This window comes from Sturnus vulgaris, chromosome 3 (assembly GCF_052056855.1).
Source record: "Sturnus vulgaris isolate bStuVul1 chromosome 3, bStuVul1.hap1, whole genome shotgun sequence".
Taxonomy (NCBI): domain Eukaryota; kingdom Metazoa; phylum Chordata; class Aves; order Passeriformes; family Sturnidae; genus Sturnus; species Sturnus vulgaris.
In genome coordinates, this window is record NC_142245.1 from 84,155,635 (window position 1) to 84,181,090 (window position 25,456).

The following is a 25,456-nucleotide window of genomic DNA, read 5'->3' on the forward strand; positions in this document are numbered from 1 at the left end:
ACTTAGAACAGAAAACTGATTTTCCACTCCTTCAGGCTGTGTGCAGTTGAAGGTACTGTTAAAGACCTGGCCTACAGGTAAGTCGGTTTCTTGTATGTTTTCTCTCTTTTCCTTTGTTTGTGAGACACTTACCTTGCCTTTCTGGTTCAAAGGCTCAATAGTTAAGTTGTCAGGGCCAATGTCCACAATCATCCCCATCTGAAACCCATCAGTTGGGTGTGGAGCCCAAACGGGCTTCCCGTCTTCCATTGTGGGATCTAGCCAGTATTTCCTGTAAGAAAAAATAAAACTAAAATTAATCAAAACACTTTGTATACAAGTTGAATAAACCATCAGGATCTACTACACAGACTTTTAGTTTATTATGCTTATTTCTGTTATTCAGTATGAAAGGAGACAGCTGCTGCAGACTGGAACCAGCCTTTCTCCAACTTGCAATGCAGGGAAGATTGAAGACCAGAACAATTTTTCATGGGATCCACACACTGTTCTCTAAGCTCTTTATCCATCTTCCCTAACTTATGAAACAAGAAGGGAGTCTATCTCATGATCAAATTAGAAGTGCAAGACAGATTCAAAGCCAAGACTATACTAGGAGTGTGCATATATACATGTATGGATACACATGTAAAGACACACACATATGTACATGCATGCAGTGGGGCATATGACTAATGGATACTCGTATCTTCTTCATCTGGTGTACAAATATCTGTATTTTTGCAACAGCGCATGTTAAGGCATGTGAGCAGAAATCCAATCTCTTGCCATTTGAGACAAATGAATGTGTTCACTCTTTTCGTGTGGCTGAGCATATGGCTTTCAAATAACCAACAAATACATTTAGTCTCCATTTATCATCCTGTATTTTAAAGGCTGACCCTGCTGATACTGTAACATTACAGATCTTCCTGTTAAGGAACTTTATTTTCTATTAAAAAAATCACATGAAAATTGTTTTGAAATAATTTTGATCTGCAAGTGAAAAAGATGCAAAGGCCAAGATATTCAAATCTTATGCTCTTCAAGTTATACAGCTAAATAAACTCCCAATTAAAAGGGACTATTTGATTGCACGCAATACCGCAATACTCATTGAGCTAACCAGGAAAGTTGCCAAGGTTGGCACACTCTGAATGGCTAATGGTGCCATTTTAAATATGTTGAATTGGTCCCTTTTTTCATGTTTTTTTTCTTTTGTTGGTTTGGTTTTGGTTTCTTTTAAACCTACTTTATAGTCCTTACCCTAATAAGAAGAGTCCACTCAGCTTAAAAGGCTCACTTTTCCTAGCTGTTCGTTACTCTCCTCCAAAATTCATTCACATACTGAACTGACACGTTTTAGTGATTCCAAAATTTGTAAAAAGTAATCTCATACCACCAAGGTGCAACTTGCCTCTCTCAGCATGTAAGAAATAAGCCTGCCAAACAGCAAAGAACAAACTGGCAACAAACTCCAGAAATCTAGGGAAAGCTTGGCAAAGCGTCCCACATTTTTCTTTTCCCATATCTGAAGGAAAAAGAAGATCCAAAATTTCTCACAAACAATGAAGGCTACAGATCCCTTTGTCATAAGCAGCAGCAAGGAAAAAGAGTGACTGGCCCACCAGAATGCTATACAACTATGAGCAGAAAAGCAAAGAATTCTTGCCCCTCAGAGGATTTGTCAGCACACGCTGTATATGACCTGCTTTTTACTGCCTCCAAGGACAGGTTAGAAAAGTTTGGAGGGAAGGAAAAGGCTGGCTGTGATCTCTTTGAGAATGCTGCTGGTCTTAGTTAACAGCAAGTTGTCTTATTCCTTGGCAACTTTAATGTGAAATTACAGGAAAACTTGTGATTTACTTTTCTCCCATGAACAGAACATAGTAACTTCTTTTAACTACGCACAGAAAGTTATGTTCTAAAACCTCCACTATCACATTTACTTCTATTTACTTCCAGCCTTTCACCACAGCCCGTGAACTCTACAAAACAGCATCTTCATCATGTGTTGCCATCACTATACAATAAATCCTGTAAACAACATCTGTATTCACTCACAACTGGTTGTTGGCCATTTTTTCTTTATTTTATGATGCTGAAAAAGGAATTTTTTTCCAGCTAGACCTGACCTCTAGATCCCACAGCCATCATGGGCATAGCTGCTAAACAGCTGAGTTTATTTCTGGATATAACCAAGCCTTCATTTTTTCACAAACCTATCATTTGCTTTTAAAATGCTAGTTCAAAATAGTAGTTAAAGGATATGTCACACAACCACTAAAAACAAGGCTGCCTTTTACACTCCAAGGAGCATGGTCAGGGCTCCGGACATAACCATGTTGCATGAGAAACAAACCCTAAAATTACTGCCAAAATTTCAGCAAAAGTTAGAATCCAATACCCCCAGTTCACATCCAGATGCTTCTGCTTTGTTCACTGACAGGGCTTTTGCACTTTTACATATTCTTAAGGCAATTTCATACTTTATTAATAAATTATGACAGGCGAATGTCATAAGCTGAAAAAAATCCTCTTGAAGGACAGAGCAGTGATTGAATTCGGCCACCAGCAGGAAATGCAAGTTTAAGAAAAGTACCTGAGGCTTTACAAGCATCTGAGACGCCAGAGGATGAAAGCAATCTAAATACAAGTGAGTCACTTATTAATGGGACACTTAATTTTAATAAATACAGTCTTCTGGCTGAGGAGTGACATAAAACCTGGTATGGTTGTAACATTTTGGGTTTAGCACCACTCCATCTCTGTCAGCACACTGAAATTGGATATCAAGACCTACCAGGTATTACCTGCCCTATTATTTACATCCCCATCTGATGTATTGTGCCATTGCCTTGAGAGACATGCATGAAGCCTATTCCTGAACAAGCTCTTGAACAGCCAGTTTACAGAACAGCATTTCACAGTGAACAGAAACTATCAGTGGGAACAAACTTTTTTCCCCAATATGCATCCATCTAAATCCAGTCTACATGCAGTGCACCACACTGCATCATTTTGGTCTCCACAATTAAGACATCTCCAAAATGAAGAAGAGAATTTGCAAAGGTTATGCTTAGAAGTGGGAAGCCAGCTGTTCTTTTTCTACATTGAAAGGCCTCAGGAACCTAGTACTGGAGTTTTTCTCTCTGCTGAGCATGAGAGGGATAGTAATAAAATAAGCCTTTGCCTGAAGCTGGTAAACTTAATAGCTATTCCTTCAAATGTCAGATTTTATTTCTTCATAATTGGTACGCAATAATAGACCTTGCCTTAATTATCAGTAAGAGTATTTAACACATTCAGCCCTGGCTAAACACTAGAACTAGTGTTCAAACAACTAGCAAGACAAATCACTGCCCAGATTCCAAGAAAAACACCCATCAACATTTCTGTAACTTTTTTTGTGCACTATCATTCCCCCTTTTGGAGAATGTTTAATGACAATCTTTTTCTCAAAAAAAAAATTCTACATTACACGTTGAGTATAGAAAACAACTACGAATTTCTCAGTTGAAAGTTGATACACTATCCTCCCACTTGTGTTTACCTAAGTAGTATTGATTTTAAAAGAATGTACAACTACATTTGGGTGTTATGGACTATTCAAAAGGAAATCAAATGCTACCATCTGGTAAAAGAATTCTACAAAGGCAAAATATACTAATGCAATTTTAAACCTGTTGCCAGAACCCAAAGGCAGGCATTTGCATGATCTGATCCTACTTACTATCCTATGAACAGTCTGCTATACCAAGGCACTGTACTGATTGCTCAATTAACTAATTAAAGCAAATGAAAAATTAGACTTCATTAAACAATCAAGAGGAACTCACTAAAATGGCTAAGTCCAAGGAAAATAAACTAACTAGCATAGGTATAGCAGTAAATTATCATTGTAAAACACATAGGTTTTTTAATATTAAAACCACCTTGCACTTTTGTGTTTAAGAGCTGCTCAAAATTCTGCTGATTACAGCAAGCACAGGAGAATGCTCTGGGAAAGGTCCTATAAACATACACGAAAGACCAGACAGAGGAAAACATCAATATATAGTGGTACCTTAGTGTCAGACAAATTACTTTTGCAACCCTAGTTTACTGCTCAACTGAAATTTCTCCAAGTCAAAGCTCAGGCAGCATGCAGCACTCTACTGCAGGTGACACAGTATTTCAAATTAATTCCAGATATAATAGAAATTTATTTTTATTTGAGCTAATTACAATGCAGTTACAGCTGCATTGTTTAACTGAGTGTTCAACTGATACCACTTTTATTATTTACTTTTCCAATTCATTATAAAACTCTGCTCTAACACATTCTAGTTTATTTATGTCACACTGCAGCTTTTTCATACGTAAAATAACATCAGCAAAACAACTTTGTGAAGCACGGTCTTCTGCCAAACTGGAAAAGAAGAAATAGACTGGAATATAGCACAACACAGAAGTACCTTCAAATCCAACTTGCTTTGAAAATCTTAACCCCAAATTGTTAATTGGCATTACCTTTTGTAGATGTATGCATGAAAAACAAGGAGTAATCATTCCACATCAGAGAATTACTAGATAAAATTTTCTTTTAAAGCTACCTGTCCCTGCTTGGGACAACTTGAGCACAACAGCTGATGAAATTATTCTCATGGCATACTCATTTTCTTGTGTATTTGCATGTATCAGCATGTTTTCAATACTGGGCAGCCAGAAATTGATTTCTGTAGTATTTCCAGATGAACCACTCTTTTGTATTTGTACTCACCTGTATTTAACATTCACACAGGAAATGCCCTCTCTGCCTTTGTGTTTACTATTCAATAAGAAAAGACAACAGTCCCTTCATGCTTTAAGCAGAGGAGAAGAGAAATCTTACTTCCTCTACATTAAACATGGCAATTCCCAATCAGTAAAGCACAACTGCAATACTCCATATCATTTCTGAAAATACCTTTGCCTAGAACATCCATGCTCCTGGAAGAACAAATTTTAAGGAGCAGAAGAAGAGGTGTGGTAGGGACAGGATTAGCCAAAGACGTGTACAGCTTCCTCTAAACCATCTCACCTTCTTCCTGTGTGTTAACTGCTGCTTGAGCCATTTCACTCCAGCTGCCCTCCTGGCTCTGTTCCCTGCTCTGCCTCTTCCCCTCCTGACCACCTTGAGAAGTACTGATGCAGGGCAGGACATGGTCTAAGTAAGAACATGTACTTTGAAAAAAAAAAATACATACTACTTTATCTGCAAATAATTAAATGGCTATTGCATCAAAATAAGCTGTTAAAAAGCAGGAATTCAATTAATGGTAGGAAATTTCCCCCACAGCAACTGAATGTTTCATGTATGTCACCATCCTGAAAATGAAGTGATACAGGCATTGCTCAGGAACCCTCAGTTTTGAAATACATATGTTTTATGCTTTTTCAAATGCACCATATTGAATCAGTCAGCACTTTTGTACATCTATGCACCTTTCATATAATTAAAAATGTAGCTCATTAAAAAAGCATCTATTGTAGAAAACTTATCCAAAATAATTTGTACATCCACTGAACAGATTACTGTAAGGCCAAGTGTCTTCCACGTGTTGTTTACTAAGTGCAAAATTTTCAGTATTGCTCAAGAAATAAAAATAAATCTCACATGGACAAGGAAATCTGCCATTGGAGGTGAAGCTTCAAGAAATCCAGAGGGAAGAAAGTTTAGGCAATTTCAACAAACATAGCAACTCTGCAGATACAGCAGAGAAAATGAGTCCACAAGAGAAGCCATACACAGTAAAAGATCACTTGTGGCACACCAGCAGAGGAGAAACAGCAAACATTCCCATGAATTGCACCAAGTGAGAAGATGCCAAGCAGAGGGGAAGATGGAAGATCGAATGAGACTTAGCAGAGGAAGACAGCAACATATATGTCATGGTAATTAGCAAATATTTGTCCAATTCAACCACTGCTATACAAGACCCAAATGAATTTTGTACAGCTTGTAAGTTTGTAAAAATTCTAAGCACAGAGGCTGTGGTCTTTTGACTATCACACTGAGAAATTAAAACTCAATTCTTATTAGAATCAGTAAGGTCTGATGGTTTCCTCTGGGATTCCTGCTCTTCTGACAGATTTTTAAGCTACTGTTCTCTCAAGAACATTATTCTTATTTTAGTTCCTACTAATAGGGACAAATAGCCTTTATCTCAATTCTTGTTCTTAAAATAACGTGAGTAGAGTTTCCTGACAAAGCAAAAATTAAGTATGCCAAGGGGATCTGCATAAGCATTTTCAACCAACACCGATGACTACTCCAGTAATAGCAACAAGCAGAAAAAGTAGAAAAACACAATGTCAAATTTGAGAAGCAAAGTTAAAATGAAAGAAAAAGCTCCTCATCATTGTCTGGACACTACTTCAGAAGCATTACAAAAGATAAATGAGGACTAGAAAAAACAGAAGAAAACTAACAAGGCCATAAAAACACTTTGGAAAGAGGTTGTTCAACTTAACTCTTTCAGGCTTTGCAAGTCAGCCCTAGTGAAACCAGTAGGCAACAAGAGGAGAAGAAAAGACATACCAAGGCAGAAGTCACCAAACAGACAAAGACATGGAAGCAAAATCAAAAATATCTTAAGCCATCTCATAATATATAAAGAACACGTAGGATGCACTCCTGCAGATCTAGCTGCAGTAGTTCAAGCAGACAAGGTGAACTCTGGAGTTAACAAACCCTGTGGCAGTAGTCATGCTGTGTGACCACTGGCAGCAGTGCTCAAGCATAGTGGCTTAAATCATATTCCATAAGCAGCCTCAACAAGGTCAAGTTACTTCAAACCCTTCAGCTAGCACTTTAACGGTGTATTTCTTTATATCCTCATGTGCCACTTTTTCCAAGTGTAAACATGAGAAAGAGCAAATACTTCTTGAAGGTTGAGGATGACTCTCTAAGCTAATGAACTTCAAATTCTCCTCCAGTTATGTCATTTTTCAGCCTTCCCCACCCATTCATCTTCTACATCTCATACTCTATTACTGTCAAATTAGAGTGCCCTGTTTCCCCACCCAGCATGTGCTGCTGCCAAGCTATTGCTCATCTTCAGGTGACCTAATACAAGAACTGATATGTTTATTCTCTTTAAGCCTATCAGTCTTTTAGCTCCATATACAAGGTAAAACAAAGGCAACCAATTGGCCTAAGCCTACCAAATACAAGGGACCTCACCTCCAGCACAAAAAGTAGAAAATCGATTTATGCAAATTAAAAAAAAAACCACTAAGAAAGTCCTTAATTTAATTCCCAAATTCTTAAAAGGAAATGGATCACTTATAAATATTGGTTATTTATCATATAAATGCCAATACCTGGTCAGTGGCTTCCATAATCTGAACTGCAGAAGCTGCCCATTTTCAAGAGCAATCAGGACACCAGAATTATAATCCTCTATAGACCACCATCAATGTTGGCTGAAGCACATCTTGGTGCAGCCAGCAGGGCCTTGTACTAGTTAAAGCAAGAGTATATTGCATTTTATACCAGCTTTTGTCCAGCTGATTCAAAATGAGGCTGAGGTAGACTGAATCCCAGTAATTTATTCTAACTCATATGAACACAGATAAAACCAAAAAAATTCCTATCCTCCATACAAAAAAATCAGAGGAATATTCCTAATCACCAATTTAAGGGGGGGGGAAATCCAAGCCAAACAGAAAAAAATAAACCACAAAACAAACTCCACTTTTGAGTGCTTTTGAATTTTTGTTAATTCACCAGCAATTCAGGAACTCTGCACAACTTAAGTATTTTTTCAGAAAAATACTTGAAGTAGAAAGCCTACACTACCTAGTGACAATACCATCTATTTTGTACTTTTAGATGAGTGATGCTAGGCCCTTGATGTTCAAGCATGAGATTCCAGTTCCAGCATAGAAAGTCAAGAGCTGAATCATAAGCTGGAGTCTATCACTAACTTTGTTCTCCATGGCTGCCTCTGTGAATGCTTCAGAAATACCCCAGGGGCTCCTGAGGGTGACCAACACACCCTCTGACCCCTTCTCTAAACCTATGTATTGTCAAGTTTTGAACTTCAGATATATAACCCTCTCACTGCAGAATAATCAAATGAAACTAAGTCAATACAGAAATAAGCAACCAACCAACCTGCACTGAGTTTTATCAGTTTGATAAAGACAAACGCATAAATAACTGAACAGAGATGCATTTGCATGGTAATTTGTTTTTAAAATCCAACAATAAAAAAACATTGCCAAACACTTCCTGGTACATACAGTGAAAATGGAACTGATATTTTAGGGAAATAAGAATACATACTCAGACAGGAGACAAGTAAAGTAAATAGTCAAATAAACTAAGCACTGCAGATGGCAGCATCAAAGGCTGCTGGAAGGTGTGCAGGAAACCTCAGATGCTTGACCTCAGACCAATACAAAGAGCCTGGGCTGGGAAAAAAAAAAAAATCTATTTGTACTTTCTAACTTACTACCAGTATAACAAATAGCAAGTAAATCATATGTTTTCAAATGGTACTAACTTTGATTTGGCCACTTTATTAGAGGAGAAAATACTAGAAAATAATGGCAAACAGCATCTGCAAATTAACAGGTATAATCCAGGAAACGTTTATTGCCATCCCTCTCTGTACAGAATCCATAAGTCTTTCAGAGACAGAATTAGTTCTTAAAAACACTTACATTACCTGTTTCAAACTCCTTTTTCCTCTCTCCATATCAACTTGTACTTACTACAAAAAGTATGATGTAGTTTATAGGCAATGAGCTGAAACACAGAAAATCTGTGACAGAACAGTGAACTCAGGAGAAACTCTCCCTTCAGAAACACACAACTAAAAAAGGAAGATTTCTGTCAAAATCTACTCAAATATTGTATACAAATAAGTAACTAAGTAAGTAAGTAAATAAATAAATAAATAAATGCTATTGCCAAGATCATAGATCTCATTGATAACAGTAATTCTGAGGGAGATCACTAACAGTTTTCTCTAAACATAAAAGACCATGAGAATCATTTAGGACAATTTTAACAGCAAAGACAAGAAAGCTACTCCAAGAAGTGACAGAACATGTTTTGTCAGTGTGCTAGTTTCACCCGGAAAGAAGAAACACTATAAGAAAACTATAACAGTCAGCAAATCAATTTGTTTCCTTGGGAAGATGAGCATAGTGGGCCCATTAGAATGAGAAAAAAAAAAAAACAGTAATTACAACAAAAGATAAAGATCATTTAAACTATCTCAATCTCAGGAAAATTATCTGGAATATATGATTTAGGAATAAAATATACTTAAAAACCATAAAAATTACTGAAGGGCTAGAACATCTCTCCTATGAGAAACGGCTGAGAGAGTTGGGTGTGTTCAGAATGAAGAAGACTCCAGGAAGACCTTATTGTGGCCTTTCCATAAATGAAAGAAGCCTATAAGATGAAGAGAGACTTTCCATCAAGGCCCCTAGTAACAGGACAAGGGACAACAGTTTTAAACTGAAAAAGGATATATTTAGACTGGATGTAAGAAAGAAATTCCTTACAGTGAGGTTTGCCTCACTGCGAATGTCCCATCCCTGGAAACCTTAAAGGTTAGGTTGGATGGAGCTTTAAACAACCTAGTGAGGACAGAGGGGTAAGACTTGATCTCTGTAAAGGTCCTTTCCAACTCAAACCATTCTGTGACTCTAAAATAACCTTTAATTCTTGTACTGTTCATGAATATTTTGAATTTTCACAGAAGGCCAAGTACTGTAAAGGCTTGGCATGTGACCAGCAACAAACCAGACAAAATCTGCTATTAGCACTGACAGGATCTTGGCAGCAGGGAAGAACAGCAGGCCATAACAACTTCCACATTAGCCACATCCTGACCACAGCTTAACTCTCTCATTTTTTTGGTAAGACACTGCTCTCTGCAAGGTTTGAGAGAGTTCTAGGCTTCCCTAAATCTTGGTATAGGGTCATGCAGATTATAGACTCTGGACTAATCTTTGCACAGATTTTGCCACAGCCAAACAGGCTGCTTTTCTTACTACTGATTCAGTGTCTCAGGGAGCCACAGAAATTGACTGATGCAGCTCCCATAGCTCCAATACTTTTAAGAACCATGAGTTATAAGAAATGCAGCTCAAGAACATCACACTCACTTCTTGTTCAGAAAACAGTTAGAAGATTGAGATCAAAGTCCAACTTCATTTTACCAACTGATTTTAGTACCTCAGATAGATTACGTGAACGTTGCTGCCCATCCCTATATAAAATGTTATTAGTTTTACAAGCATGCTGCAAGAAAGTGCATCCCTGCTCACGATTCTATTAAAGTCAACGAGTAAAAATTGCCAACCAGCAACATCACAAAAATAGTTATAAATTTTCTGCCCAAGTGTTACAAGAGACCAGGCTTAGCCAAATGTATATTTTAGAAGAAATCTGGGATAGCTTTAAGGTTTTCAATAGCAGGTGTTGTCATGCAGGCAACAGAGCAAACACACTCTCTCTTCAGAGGCAAGAGAAGAGAACCACCCCTGAGGCTGGGAACTGCATGGCAACCACAGGCACACAGTCTCAATATATCTGATATGAAAGTAAACAAAAAATAACTTATGCAGAATCACGGCTCCCAGGACCAGCCCTTAAGCATAATTACAAATTCTATACAGAAGCTCATGCAGAGGACAAACCACCACAGTCACATGCTAAGATCAACCTATTTATTTTGGCAAAGAAGCAAGAAGTAGAGTTAAGGAAAGCTTTTAGTCAGGTTGTAAATTGAGACACAAAATACACCTCAGGTGTTTTTAAATTCAAAACTTCCTGAACAATTACAGCTGAAAAAAGTTTCTGGGAGAATGAGCATTGTTATGCTGCCACTACTATTTCCCATCTGGGGTCAGTAGCTCAAAGCATTTATCCGTGGCACTTAAGTCTTCATTTCAGACCATGCAAAATATTTTATACAAAAAATGCATCCCCAGAGGCTAGGAAACTCATCTAAGAAATAACACCAGGTCACAAAGTCCTGCCCATGCAGTCTTCATTTAATTCAGCTGCAGTGATTTCAATCTACATGTCCAAGAACTGTCCATCCAGTGATAATCTGATGCTTAGACATTTTTAAGGGAGTAGTGCATCTAAGATCAGACGACAGAGTGAAGCTCTGCTAAATAAAAAGATACTGCAATTATCATCGGCACTTCTTTCTTTTTCAATTACATTAATTTTAGTTTCAATTTCATTTTCCTCTCTTTAATAAATATTCAAGAATTTAACATTGTGATGGGATTAGGAGCATATAACAATAATTTTCACCTCAGGGACAAAATGGTAAATGAAAACACCTATATTATTTTCAACTCTAAGTAACACACTTCTTTCGTTTTGTTACTTTTTAGTCCTTCCTACAATATTTTGAATTAAACTGAACACACTGGAGGGCAAACAAAATATTATGCTTTCAAAATCAAAGAAATCTTATAAAAGAGTTGAATGGTCAGTTTAGATATTTCTGGTTTGGATATTTTTTTCTTTTTTACTAATCACACAGATTTTAACAGTAAGCATTATGTCAATAAAAGGAGAATTTCAGAAACAGAGGGCATATTTATTTACACATTTTTTTCCCAGTCATTATTTTTCCTGACATAAATCTGCACGATAAGTTTTAAACTCAAAGGATACACCTCTGTTAGCAAATAACATGGTACAACAGGAGTGACTGCATAACACTGAAAACAGCATCACTGAGGGACCAGTGCCCATACTATGCACATCTTGAGGGTTTTACTAGTTCTAATTTGTACCACGTATCTCTAGTCTGGTCCCTCCAGCTGAATATGAATTCATAGCTGCAGACTGTCAGGTGTTTTTCTAAGAAGCATCTTTCAGGCTGGTTTCATCCAAATAGGATCCAATGCAGACAACCAGGAGGTTCAATACAATAGTAAACTCCTAAGATGAACTAAAACAATAATGGAGACACACTTCTACTCATTCTTTATCCAGCTGCTGATGGCTACTGGCATGAAAAAAGACTCTTGTTCGAATATAGTGATAAACCAGGTTACAGTACATTTCCCCCTTTTTTATCTGCACTTCAACTTCATAGCCATTTTTATCTTGGCTTTACTCTTTAATACCAAGCATGAGTGATCATATAATACATAGCTACCAATCATACATCATCATTAATCAGGAAAAAGAGCCTTAAAACAATCCAAAGATAGTTGCTTTAAGTAACATAAACTAATTTTTTTTCTTTCTCTCCTCCTCAAGGACAGATTATTTCTTCTACAACACAGAAATTCAGCCTTAGACTGCCCAAGTTCAGTACTTTAAATTTATGCTTCTTAGAATTCAAATACCAGCTAAACATAAGTTTCATCCTTCAGAGCTTATATAATTGTAGTGATCTCACCCTCTAAACACACAGTATGATTAAAATTACCTTTAGTTCCACCTCAGTTGTCAAGATGCTTTGGCAGAGCCCATCCTGTGTGTCCCCAGCAGGCAGCTCTCCCCAGCCCACCCAGGGACACTGCACTCCCAGTGCCTGTCAAGCAGCCCTCACCCCAGCTGTGGAAGGACACACACAGAGACTGTTGTCTAATCGAACAGGTCTCAAAGCCAAACATCACCTGCATGCTCAGCTGGTAACTCACCACTGGCTCCCCATCAGATGATGCTGTGGACTGGAAATGTGGAAGCAACAGCAACAGGAATGCGAGTAAGTCCTGTTCCTGCACGTTTCAACATAACCCCGTTCAACAGTCCAAACAAAGGCTTGTACTTATTCAGCCTACAAATAACTTTAATCACCATGTTTTGTCTAAAACTGGGGTATCAATTCCTCTCTCTGGTAATTAATGTTACTGCTGCTTTTCAGACAGGAGTGATATGAATTAGAGCTTTAAGTCAAAAGCACAGCTAGCAGTTGCAATTGTGCAGACCTAACCACGTATCAAAATTTCTGTTCCTGTTCTAATATCACATTATAAAAAGTAAACTTTCATTTTATATATGGACAATATATAAAAAACAAATCCAAATTGTTTCAAAAACACACTAAAAAATACTATTAAAAATACCCTCGAGGGGAGTGCAAAAGGCTCACTTACAGAAGCTTAAAGCTCCTAAATACAAGATTGGTGCAATGTTAACTCTTCCCCACAAAACCACAGATACCACCACCAAAAACCCCAAATAAAGCTTTCTCATCCCTCTGCCAGGACAAAAAGGTACCCATGACAAAAGTAATATTTCCCATTTCTTGGTACCCTTCTCTCTAACACAGGCAGTACAAGTCCCAGCAACAGAAAAATATTTTTGCCAACATGTATGATCTGTACTTCTAAGGAATTCTTTACTAAGAGGGTGGGGAGGTGCTGAAAGAGGTTGCCCAGAGAACTTGTGGATGCCCCATCCTGAAAGCATGGCTTTGAGCAACCTGGTCTAGTGAAACGTGTTCCTGCTCACAGTAGGGGGGTTGGAACTAGATGTGCTTTAAGGTTCCTTCCAACCAAAACCATTCATTCTATGATTCTGTGTTAAAAAAAAACCAAAGTAAGTCTGTATGAACTTTAAATTACAGGTAGACTAAAGGAGCATACAATCCTTTTGTAGACATAAAAGTTTCCCTTTATTAAGAGCAAAATATTTAATACAACAATACAAGCATATCCAAAACATTAAGCACATTTTCACAATGATTCAGGTTGAAAACTCAGACCTTCCCAAACCCAATTATTTTTGCATAGCTTGGAAAATTTTGTTCAGCAGGTGTTCTCATCTTCCCAACTGATATTACCTGAAACATATTTGGGAAAAAAAATTTAAAAAATTATGTCTAAAATACATACAAGCATGGCCTGAATTATTTGGATACAACCTTACTTCAGATGTTCAATGCCAATCTAGGAAATCATGACTTTGATCATCAGAAAATAAATACAAATTTTTTAACATTTCAAAAAGAAGAATGTACATATTTACCAAACAACTGTATTTTTTTTCTAGTATTTGTGCAACATAAAGGGAAAAAAAGGAAAATGTAACAGAACCTCCATTACAAACCTTCTGGAACTTACTACCAAAGTTTCCTTGAGCTATCTCATCTCAAGGATTGTTCACATGAATTGTGTTTCTCAGCTGTAAAAGTAGGGCACATTTTGTGGATCACAGAGATTTGGCCCATATAAAAATTAGGATTTAAAAAACACTCCTCTCGAACAGTTAAAAATAACTGCTGGTTTGGCAGCCCCCAAAAAGGTGATTAAGAAAAAGTAATATTTCAAAGACCCCACACATTAAATTTATGACAAAAATTCAGCAGAATGGTGCTCAGCAGAAATTTCAGGGGATCCAGAAATCAAAAAGACTAAATGATTTTTTAATAAGCAAAACTGACATCACAGGTTCAAACCATGTCTCAGCTACATGCCTAGATATACCACAGGCAGACAAGGCACTCAATCAAAACCATCAGGAAAGGTAATCAAATGAATTTGCCTATGTGAGTGAGAAGGACCAGAAAGCATGAAACAGACATTTCTACTCAGTACTTTCATCTAACTGACATGCTTGAAGAAATTTCTGATTTTCTCAACACTATTTCCAAGAAACAGGCCAATTTAATGCAATCTGCTATACATTATTAGGATTCACCCAGGTGACACAAGAGGAAAACCCAAACTTAATTAGATCATTTCAGATCAGTTGCTATGAAATCCATGGGTTTTGTTATTTGGCACATTTAAACCTATTATCCAGTTAATCAATTAGAGAAGAGGATAACGTGAAATAGTTCTTAAGCATGCTTCAAAGATACTTAAATCTTCTTATATTTTTTCTTTTAATTGTAACACCTTCTGTGATCAAAAGCAGCATGTTTAAAGCCTTCCATCAATTCTAGAACAATCTAAACCAATAGTTTCAAAATCCTTCCTACTGAAAATACATTATTACTAACTTCTAACCTCAAAGACACATCCCTTTGTTCTTCCAAGGTTAAGGCATGGCATCTCCTTGCACAACTTTCCTCTAAATGCTCAGTACCAGCCACACAGAAATTCCATCTAGTTTTAAACAACTCTTTGCCAAATAAAAAACGTTAAGGGTCATGTAATGACAGGTAAGTACATGTAATATTTACATGGAAAACAAATAACAGAATACATCAATCTTGCAGAAAAAGCTGTAATACACAGCCAGTGGGAACAGACCACACAGACTAGAAACAGGAACTATTTTAAACACAATTTTGAAAAGGTTTTGAAGAATTACTTTTAGCCACTAACAGATTTTAAATTAAGACTAGTTTATTTTTTCTGTCTAGTTCAATATTTCTCTATAAGATTTACAAGATGTCACACCTAGTCTGCAAAGCAAGTTCTTTGGGTTTTTTTTGCTATACACACGGACACAGCCAAAGGTAAGCACTAGTGCCTTCTGACAGAAATACGTGAGAACCAGACAGATTCCTGGCTGGTTTCAGCGTTTGCAGCTATTCCATGGACTCAGAAATGTTAATGATGTCAATCAAAAAGCCTAGAAAACAGTTCAAGAAGTCACATGTAAAGTCCTTATGTTAAAAACATTCAACTGACACATTCCTGATTACAAGCAAGACCCTCACCCTGCTGATTACAAAATAGCAAACCACAAAACAATTCCTGATTTATTTTTTTTTCATGGAAAACTAATACATAACTAGTTTTTAATAGATGAGGAATACAATGCAGAAGAGACTGTACTGCTATTGAAGGAAAGACTTCATGTGAAGTCATTGTGAGGTCATGTGAAACTTATCATCAGTGGACCCACAACAAGACAACCTATGACTCCCTGTCTCAAGGCTTTACAGAGCACCCTCTTCAGCTTCCTGGACCTGTGGTCTACAGTGCAGCAAGCCAAGTTCACTCAAGCATTCTCTTCAGAACTTCCTATATTCCTATATATTCTATTCCTATATTCCTATATATTCTTTACTTCAGATATACATATATATATATTTCTATATATTTTCTTTCACCCAAAATTTGAGCTCCATGGGAGTTTAAGCTACAATGATCCAGAATTCAACATGAAAGTTAGATATGACTAATTCAAATTCCTCCTTGTGAACAGAAATGTTTCAAATTTGCTTTCATGGGGGATATTTCTTCACACTGACCTGAATGTCATCTTGGATGGGCAGGGGAAAGCTAGCAGTAAAACTCCTCATAGATTTCCTGTATTTCCTTTCTAGAGTAAGAAGTCCTCCTTGAGGATGAGTTTTTAGGTTTGAATTATTCATGGGAACTAAAAAACAAAAAGCTTTTAAGTACAGTTGTTTCACATCATCATATGATTAGAGATCTTCTAAGGTCATCTTAGAAAAAATTCAAAACACAGTGTAAAAGAAACAATTGTGAAGAATGTGAGTATGATGAAGACCCTGGAGAACTATTACAAGTCAGGCTTGGTCCTCAGGAACCCCAGTTCCTTTGGTTTTGAGACAGCAACCATCACATGGGGCTCAGCCACCTCCCAGTGACCTATATGAAGTCTTGAGGCAAGAACTCAAAAACAACTGAATTCAAAAAGAGTAAAATGTAGTACAGAGCAGCCCAACTGATACAACTTTCATCACACTGAACTAAAAAAAAAAAAGCCAAAACAAAACACAACCAACAGACCTATTTTGCAAAATGCATCAACATATGAATCAGTACCTGCCACACCACTTACTGGAGCCTCCACCTCTCTTTACAAAGAGTCCTGTTCCACCCTCCACAACAGCATACCTGTCTTCAATTACAGGGAACTATGTGCTTCCTTTTATTGACTGAAGGACACAAAGTCTGAAGAATTATCTTATTATTTCTATTAATAAATTAAAACCATGGCATTGCCCTTTGGTATCAATGCTCTCTTCAGAGGAAATTCACAACTTCTAGAGTTTCTGTTTTACCTAGATGATTAATGAAAAGAACTTGCTGGCTGTTATGGCTTACTCTAACTTAAAAAAAAATGCATGCCTCTTGAATAAGTCCAATAACTTGGGAACAATAAAGGAAACAAGATTAATCAAATACCTTCTCAAATGCTTCTACATCCAGTTTCTATGCTGCCTTCAGAGACAAAGGTGAGACATGCTGGCTAATTTCCCAGTGTTATGACCTGTGAAGAATACAAATCTAAATTTCCTAAAATAAAAATATCACTGCATGGCTGTTAAGAAATAATAAACTTTTTTTTAGAAGTGACAAGTTAGCAAAAGTTGCTGACATTCAAGTACAAGAGAGAAACACAATTATATTTCAAAGGTTATCAAAAAAGCATTTGCTTTTTCAGCTTCCACTCTATAAAACTCATTCAGGTTTTACTGGATGCTGTAGTTTACCTAATTTCTCCATGCATCCAGCAGCCTGGGCTGTGTGATGATCCTCCCTTGATACAGAAGCTTTGGACAGCATTCTAGAAACGTGTCCAGCATAACAGTAATAACAGCATAGGAAACCCTAATACACCAGGTGTGGCTTTGTGAGCCACCCAGGAAGTGCTCTAATAACTACTGCAGTCTTCCTGTAAGCTTTTACCAGTAAGGGTTTCTTGAACTAGATTTGTACTGAAAAGCATCAGGTAGGTATAGGACAGAAGACTTATTTTTTGCCTGACCTGCTCTTCTATTGTAGCAGTGGAATAAAAGATAGGCTTTGATTGTAGTGAATGATTTTCATCTTCTTTGATATTTGGCTTCTTCCTTTCTCTAGGTATCCCTTAATTTATCTTTTCTCCCAGCCTCAAAATGCCTTATTAAAAAAAAAGAGAAAAGTTTCTATCTAGAAAGAAACTCTCATTTAGAGTTAAAACTGCCATCTAAAACACTCCTTGCAATGCTTTGGACTGCTTTTAGTTTTGGGGAACACAAGAGGCCCAGAGCTACCCATTCTGCCAGTGGAGCTGTGCTAATCCTGCCCTGTGCTAAGCCTCTGAGCAAGGCTCTGCCTGGAAGGTCAATCACATCTGCTCAGCCTCCCCTGTCCAGCATGTGCCCAGCTCAGCAGCCACTGCTCCAGATCATGCTTTCCCATGTGGCTGCTTCTGCCTACACCACCCTGCCCAACACCAGCACTCATTATTTTGGCTGTCTGGTAGTTAGTCCCCTTGTCGAGCCCTTCTACTCTAAACTGCCTCCTCCTTACACATTAAGCTGCACTTAAAATTATCCTCAAAAGTAGATCTTCATCTCAAAGCAACAGTCTTCTCCCCACTTCCGTTTTTTCAAAACAGGAAGACTGACTGCTACTTTGGTCCAGGAATGTAGTAAATCCACATGCATTTAAGGAGGTAAAAGGCATAGGGCTTTCTTTGTGAGGGTGCTCTTGGCAGGGTGACAAGGGGCTTTGCTGGCCCAGAACAAGCTCAGCATGTTATCATCTGGTGCAAGAACCACTATGAAAAGTCAAAGGGGTCTCCAGCAGAGCAGCAACTCGCAATAGCCTGCAACAACACAAAGTATTCCTTCCTGCTGATTCGCATAGAGAGCCAGCACGTTCTACTGCAGGGCTTCCCAGGCAGTGCTGGGCACACATGAGCAAAGCTTGCCATGACAGCAATGTTCCCTGCAGCAAATGTGTCCTCCACATCACTCTCCAAACCTCAGCCTGATGAGCAGGGTTAACTGTAGGCTGACAGCTTTCAAGTAATTATAGCCATTCCCAATCCAGTGCTAACTGGTATGAAACTGATCATTCTCCAAAAGGAAAGGCAGAAAACAAAGAAGAAAACACAGATTTTGATTAAACTCTCTTCCCAATCTTCAATTTCTGCTTCTACTACATATTCCGCCCTGCATGTCTCCACTACCCTTTTGACTAGACAACAAGCCTGGCTGATAAGTAAAGCAGTAAGGCTGATAAGTAAATCTCTTTCATCCTCAGAAAACCACACTGATGCAGCCAGTTTTACTTGCTCTATTGTACAAACTCCATTTGCAATCTGTCTTGGTATAGGCAGTCGACAAAAAGCATGTGAAGCTGCATGCTCATCTGACGCCATGCAAATCCTTCCCATTGCCAGCAAGTTGAAACACAAAAGGCAGGATATCCTGCAAGTAGTGTAACATAAATGAAAAAAAAAAAAAAAAAAAAAAAAAGCTTGTGTCCTGGAAATAACTTACACAGGGATTCTTTAGGGACAGAAGCTGATCCTGAAAAAATAAGTCTGTTCCAGAGGGAGACACGTTGTGAAGCCATCAACAAATATCAGCACATGAAGCACCACCAAAGATGCAGATTGCACCAGACTGATCCAGGCAGATGAATGATGGGCAAGACACCATGCAACCCAGGAAGCCAATCCAGGTGACATGCTAACAACATCCACTGGAGCATTCCTTATGTTCTACACTCTACTGAACTCCAAATGAATGCTATCACATGCATCTGGGTCAAAATTTGACTGCCATTACATTCAACAGTGCAAAGAGGTGATATCAGCTATCACTGAACCGAGGTCTGCATCCCATTACTTGCTATAGCCTCCAGCACCCAAGCTCCACACCATGCCATTCCTGTCCCAGCTAGGTGGAAGCCCTTGGAAGACAGCCTGGTACCTGAAAAAGAGGAAATGCTCCTCAGCTAAGGGAAGACTTTTAAAAAGCCTTCATTCTCCTCCTACATTTTCTTCTTGCTAGTGTTGAAGCAGATGCAAAGACCTTGACAGGAGTATAATAATAGAAAAGGCACAATAGTTTTCCTTTACTTCCCTAGGTATTAGTACAAGCTTATAGCTCATGTTAGAAATACAGCATAGTCCAAACACTTGCAGGAGATGCTTGAGGGAAGTGGTTTGTCAGAAAAATGGAAAAGAAAACCATCCTTGTTTTTCAATGGTAGTAACTTGTGCTAAAACACAAGCTTCAAAAATAAACAGCACCCTCACCAAGCAGAAAACATTGTTCAGATGCTTGCTAATATTACTAGGCTAATTTCTCACAACATAAAATTGTTTTTTTCTGAAAATATGGCTATTACTTCACATTCAACTCAGTTCTCCTCTGTCTTTACACGTGTGACAGTTACACAGCTTTTCCTTACACAAAGGCTAGAAACAAAATGAAATTAAACAGTTGGGAAGAAAGTCCTCACACAGACTAGAGATTACTGGTTAGAGTTTTGTAGGTTTGCTTGCTTATGAAATGTTCCTCACAAAATAGGGCCATGAATTTAAAATTACGCAGCTGATCAGACTGAACAAAACAAAGCTACAGCAGCCTCACACAGAGCTGCATCTTGCCAATTAAAATTTCTCCCTTAAGTATGTATAGTGGAGGAAGTAATAGCTCCTTTTGAGAAGGCTCCTGTCTTACCTGGATCCCCTAAAAATTACTTGGACATTTCCAACAGGTTGACCAATGGAAATGAGAGGCTGCTAGAGAGAACATGCTGAGTCCTAGAAAAACATAAGCCAATTAGCTTTCATTAATTACCACTAACCACACCTTAGCACACCTTCAGATGTCAGTCCAAAATCTTTACCTGTCTTGGGGTGAAATACTTAGCCCAAATTGCAAGGCCTCGTGGTCTTACACCCACAGCAGGCACACCCAGGGTCAGTGCCTGGACATGTACAGGGATCAGGCAGCATCTTATGTTTGATGAGGAAAACATGGCCTCAAAGTCCTGCCCAGGCATGGTAGGAAAGGCAGCCCCCGATGCTAACCTGCTTTACACAAAAGCCGTCAAAACAGCCTTTTTATTCTACTACAATCTTCAAGTGTTTCCTCTTGCTGGGGTCCCTTTGGTCCTCTCAGCTCGTCAGATTTTCCCACCTTGGCACCACCCTTCAGCTTTCACGTGTTTCTTAAGAAGGAGCTCACCTCAAAATACTCTTCCCGGCAGTTTCCCGTTCCCCTGCTTCCACCTCCTCCCTTGGGCTAAAGCAGCAGAGTCACTCAGTAAACACGCCAGTGACATGAAGTGCCTTTTGTCTGCCCTCTTCTCTCCCAAAGGGATTTGTAAAGAGACCAGGATTAATACTGAAAACAACTCATCTCAAACAGCTGGTTTGGTTTTTTTTAAACCATATAAATTTCCACTTCCATCCATGTACTCAAGCAGTCAGTACTTATTGCTCACTCAAAATCCAAAGCTTTTATTAAATAAAAACAAAAAAATGAAAAATCAGGAAATATTATATATGCGCTTTTTTAAGGCATAAACCCCCCCCCCCCTTTCTAAAGATATCAGTAACTGATCCCAGACTGTAACAGAACCTGCAAAGGACAATTAAAAAAAAAAAAATCTATGAATCAACTTGTAACCCCTGCTGGGCTGACTACTACATGATCAGACAGAACTCTGTGGCAACAGAAACAAAGAAGCTAAACTGCAACACTAGCTAAACTAAACTATTTTTAGTTCCAAGTTAAAAGAAATCTGATGTAATATTTCACAAAAATACACACATGTATGCAAAACTGGAAAAAGCTGCAAGGATGTAAACTGAAAGAGAATAATCTGTAAGAAATAATGTGTTGACCATATACTATGTTTGTCGTTGCTGCTTTGGTATTGAATATATATCATTTAGCACATAACACAGAAATACCCACAGCATCAGATGCCATATGATCAAAAGACTGCATGTTCACTGACAATAGGAAAGATTCCTACAGCCACAAGAAAAGCAGCTACTTAGACCACCAAACTGCAAAAAAACATGTTCTGTGGGTGTTGACCTTTTCAGCAAGACATGACTTGTACAGCATGATAAAAGGCTAAGAAACTTCATGGCTAAGATTCCTCTCTGGGGGTTAATAAGAAATAATCTTTTTCCTTTGAAAGTATGTAGAACTTTACAGCAAAACATAAAACAAGATCTAAATTTGTTTCAGATTACCATCAGAATATGACACAAAAGGTATTTCAAAAAATATCCTTCCCCTTAAGCCTAAAATTTGTTCTTGCATAAATGATCTAAAAAATACTAAGGTGCAAGACTTCTTCAAAAGCCTATAGTGCATGTCTGAGCATCCAAAGAGAAAAAATTTTAACAGAGGACACTCATGCAGTGAACCAAACACTATCCCAAGGTCCAAATAATCCAAGATTAAGTGTCTGGCAATGAGTAACTTCAGGTGTTCGAGAAGATGCAAGAGTACTTTAATGGGATGACAACCAAAGACAAGAGCATCCCACTATCTGCAAAACCACATGTATACAGAGGAAACAGGAGTGCTTTGTTCCCAACAGCTCCAATTCAACACACCTAGGACAGCCCACCTCTCTTCTGTTTCCCAAGAACTTTGAAATTTGAAGCAATGTTGTTAACCACAGCCAAAAGAAGATCAGCTACTAAAATCTGTAAAAATCATTAGAAACTCTATTTTGGAAAAAAAATCAGAAGAGGAGGACTGACAGCCCCAGCAGTACACTCATTGAAAAGCAAGCCAACAAGTATGAGAGAAGGAGAAACAAGCATCATTCCTGGCATGTCCACATAAGTAACACTCCTTGCTGTACAGCAGAGAGATGATAGAATCCACTGCAGAATGCCATTTGTGTACACAAGCACATCGGCAAACACTGAAAAAATAACTCAATAGGAGCCTAGGAAATGAGACAGTGATTTATATCACTACCAGTTTGCCTACTTTTGTAAAGGATTCCAAATCACAAAAAGCAAAAAAAAACCAAACAAAAAAAAACCCAGAAAAACCCAAACCCCAAAACCACAAAATAAACTCATTCTCACCCTCGAAACCACCACATGTACTAAACCCAAGTGTTTTTATCTTTACACAGTAATAAAAGTCCTTATTATCCCAGGGCCCTCTGAAGTCCATGATCTTTTACACCCCTCTCTCATCCTACTCTATGACTCTGTCCTTGCGTGTGACTCTGCCTGAATGTCCCTGCCCACAGCAGGGGGTTGGAACTAGATCCTCTTTAGGGTCATTTCTGTGATTCTATGATTCTATTAAATTCCCTACATATACTCTTTATGCCTATATTTCTCTCTGCAAAGGGTTCTGGAAGCATTTGTCTAACTCTTGGTAGAGGCAATGAAGGTTATGCAGAAAAAAAGGTCACAAAAAATAGGTTGTGGCTTCCTGAGAGAGGGTGAGCTGAGTGGCAATGACTTACCACCCCTGGGCTGTCTCCCCAGTCTCTGCTGTGCTGCCTCTGCAGCACAGATATGGAAAAGAGAAAGGTGATGGGATTTGTTGCTGCTTTCTGCAGAGCCAGCAGTTTACACTGGGGTGTGAAGGAGCCCTATGACCATCCACACTGCTGGGAAGGGCAAAGAAGATGCTGCCATTAAGATTTTCTCCTTTCAGGGTCCAGCAGTCAGTTACCTAAGCCCAACTGCTCACAAAACTGCAACCTGACAGAATAGTTAAAATTGAAGTCATCAAAAATGTTTGTCAGATTCTTCATACCTGAATGTTCTGCTCCATGTCCTGGAAACTTTGTAGTACATAAGCAAGGTCAGCATCAAAAAAAGCTTACTGCACACTGCTAAACCTTGAATTGGATGAGTAGCTACAGAGCATCCTCCCACCAAACCTCTCCAGTGCCTCCCCTAAAACAAGCAGAGTGCCACAATAAGCAGGTTTGGAGTGCCTGCACACAGCACTCACCCCAACAAGACAAAAGGAGACACAGCAAAACTGTCTATCTTTGACATGGAGGACTTGATGAAAGAGTTTTATTGCTATCACTTCCCCCACTACAGAGCAGCTGGGATGGACTGCACTTGAAAAAATCAGGAAAGAGCAAAGCACAGATGTGAACTTGGAAGGGGGTGTCATCAACCCACCACAGGCATAACCTCCTGCACAGGTCACGCCTAAGGACTGGAGAAGGACATGCTGTCTTCCCACAGACAGCTTCTTCCTAACAATGGCTTCTACACCATCACCTTATAGCTGGGCTCCTCTGGATCTGGAACACTGAGAATGCACCTGACATGATCAAAACCTTTGTTGCCTGCGTGGCAACAAAGACAATAGAGCAGATTCTCATCTGGGACGGAGCTCTGGACCATACAAATCTGACCTTGCTCGAAATGCAAAAAGCAACAATATTTCCACTGCTTCAGCTCAGGCCTGAAGGATCCATAGAAACATTCAGATATAATTCAGAAAGTTGTTGCTATTTTTGTAAAATACAGTCAGAGATCTTGCTAATACTGAAGAAATTTTTGTGAACAACTGGCTTTGTTAAATTCTCTACTTCTCTTTTTTTCTCCATGAGTTTCAAAGCAGTCCGCTAAGTATTGTTAATTACAAGGAAAACAAATTCGCTCGTGAAACAATTATCCAGTATGTAAATAATATTCTTAATTTAATTGTCTGTTTAACTACCTTTGCAAAATAAATTCAGCAAACTCTCTTAAGAGATGTTGCTTAAAAAAGAAAAAAAGTTTTCTTTTATGATAAATAAGGCCTTCTGCTGAGCATTTATAAATCCAAGGTTCATTCAGACTTTCAGCTCAAGACTGAGAATGTCTCTTTAATTTCTCTAGAGTAGATCAAGCTCTAAAAGATGCACATACAGATGTGGCCACCCCAGTTCTGGCAGTGCCCACAGCACCTCCATTCGGCACAGCCAGGACCAGATCCCAGTTTGGAGACTGGCCACATTCTGCACAGCAGCAGTGCTGCAAGCTGTGCATACAAAAAGTGAAGTTTAATTCCAGAAACCTCATCCATCTCTCGTTCCCTGAAACAAGCAGAAACTGCCCTTCATCCACACACTTGCAGAGGAAGAAGCATTCACCATATGAGGAAGGTGCCTTGGTTTGACAGAAGTGCTTCAGGAGTGACACAACGCCTGGGTATGACTTGCAGCTCACCCACAGCAGCCAGACACCAACCCAGACTTAATCAACCTCTCATGCATGCCCTGCTACTGACAGTAGCTGCAATTTAGCTCGCAGAGCTCACACATGCCTACAGGAGCAGCAGCCAGCACTCTATCTGCAGCTTAAATGTCATCTGGCTGCAGCTCCCTTTTCAGCAGGAGGAAGTCAGCATGTGTAGGTGCAGCAAGGAGTCCCAAACCACCTTTTCAAGGCCAGGCTATGCTGCTCACGGATGGCAACAGGCTTTGCCTTGGAGTTGCAGCACCATGGCACAGCAGCAGGACAGAACAGACCCAGCCCTCCCTCCTCAGCCTCATCACCCTCTGCTCTGTTTCTGCACACAGCTCAACAACAACAAAACCCCCCCAAGAACTCGCTTTGGCTAAATCAGTTTTTTAAAATAGGTATTCTAAGATGGTCACTTATCAAAAGACAGCTTTAGCTTGCTTTCCCCAATAAAATACCTATATTAAATTTATATTGTCATTACTTACAGAAATCATTCTACCAGAGACTAAAGTGCTCACAGATTTATCTGCCCTTTTCTTGACATCAGAGCCTTAGTAAAAACCAGGAAGGCTGCTGATGCTTCTCATTCAGCTTTGCGAAACTTCTGGG

The 25,456-nt window shown here is 38.7% G+C and overlaps 1 protein-coding gene across 4 annotated transcripts in view; it reads right to left on the reverse strand.

Annotated features, from left to right (window-relative positions):
- MYO6 (myosin VI) overlaps window positions 1–25,456 on the reverse strand; it is a 103,118-nt gene that overhangs the window by 73,771 nt on the left and 3,891 nt on the right. For all 4 annotated transcript variants that reach the window (XM_014870203.2, XM_088162138.1, XM_014870201.2 and 1 more), the window contains exon 2: window positions 133–271. In XM_014870203.2, coding sequence (XP_014725689.1) covers window positions 133–249 — 117 coding nt within the window. In that variant the 5' untranslated portion in view covers window positions 250–271. The remainder of the gene's footprint in view (window positions 1–132; window positions 272–25,456) is intronic.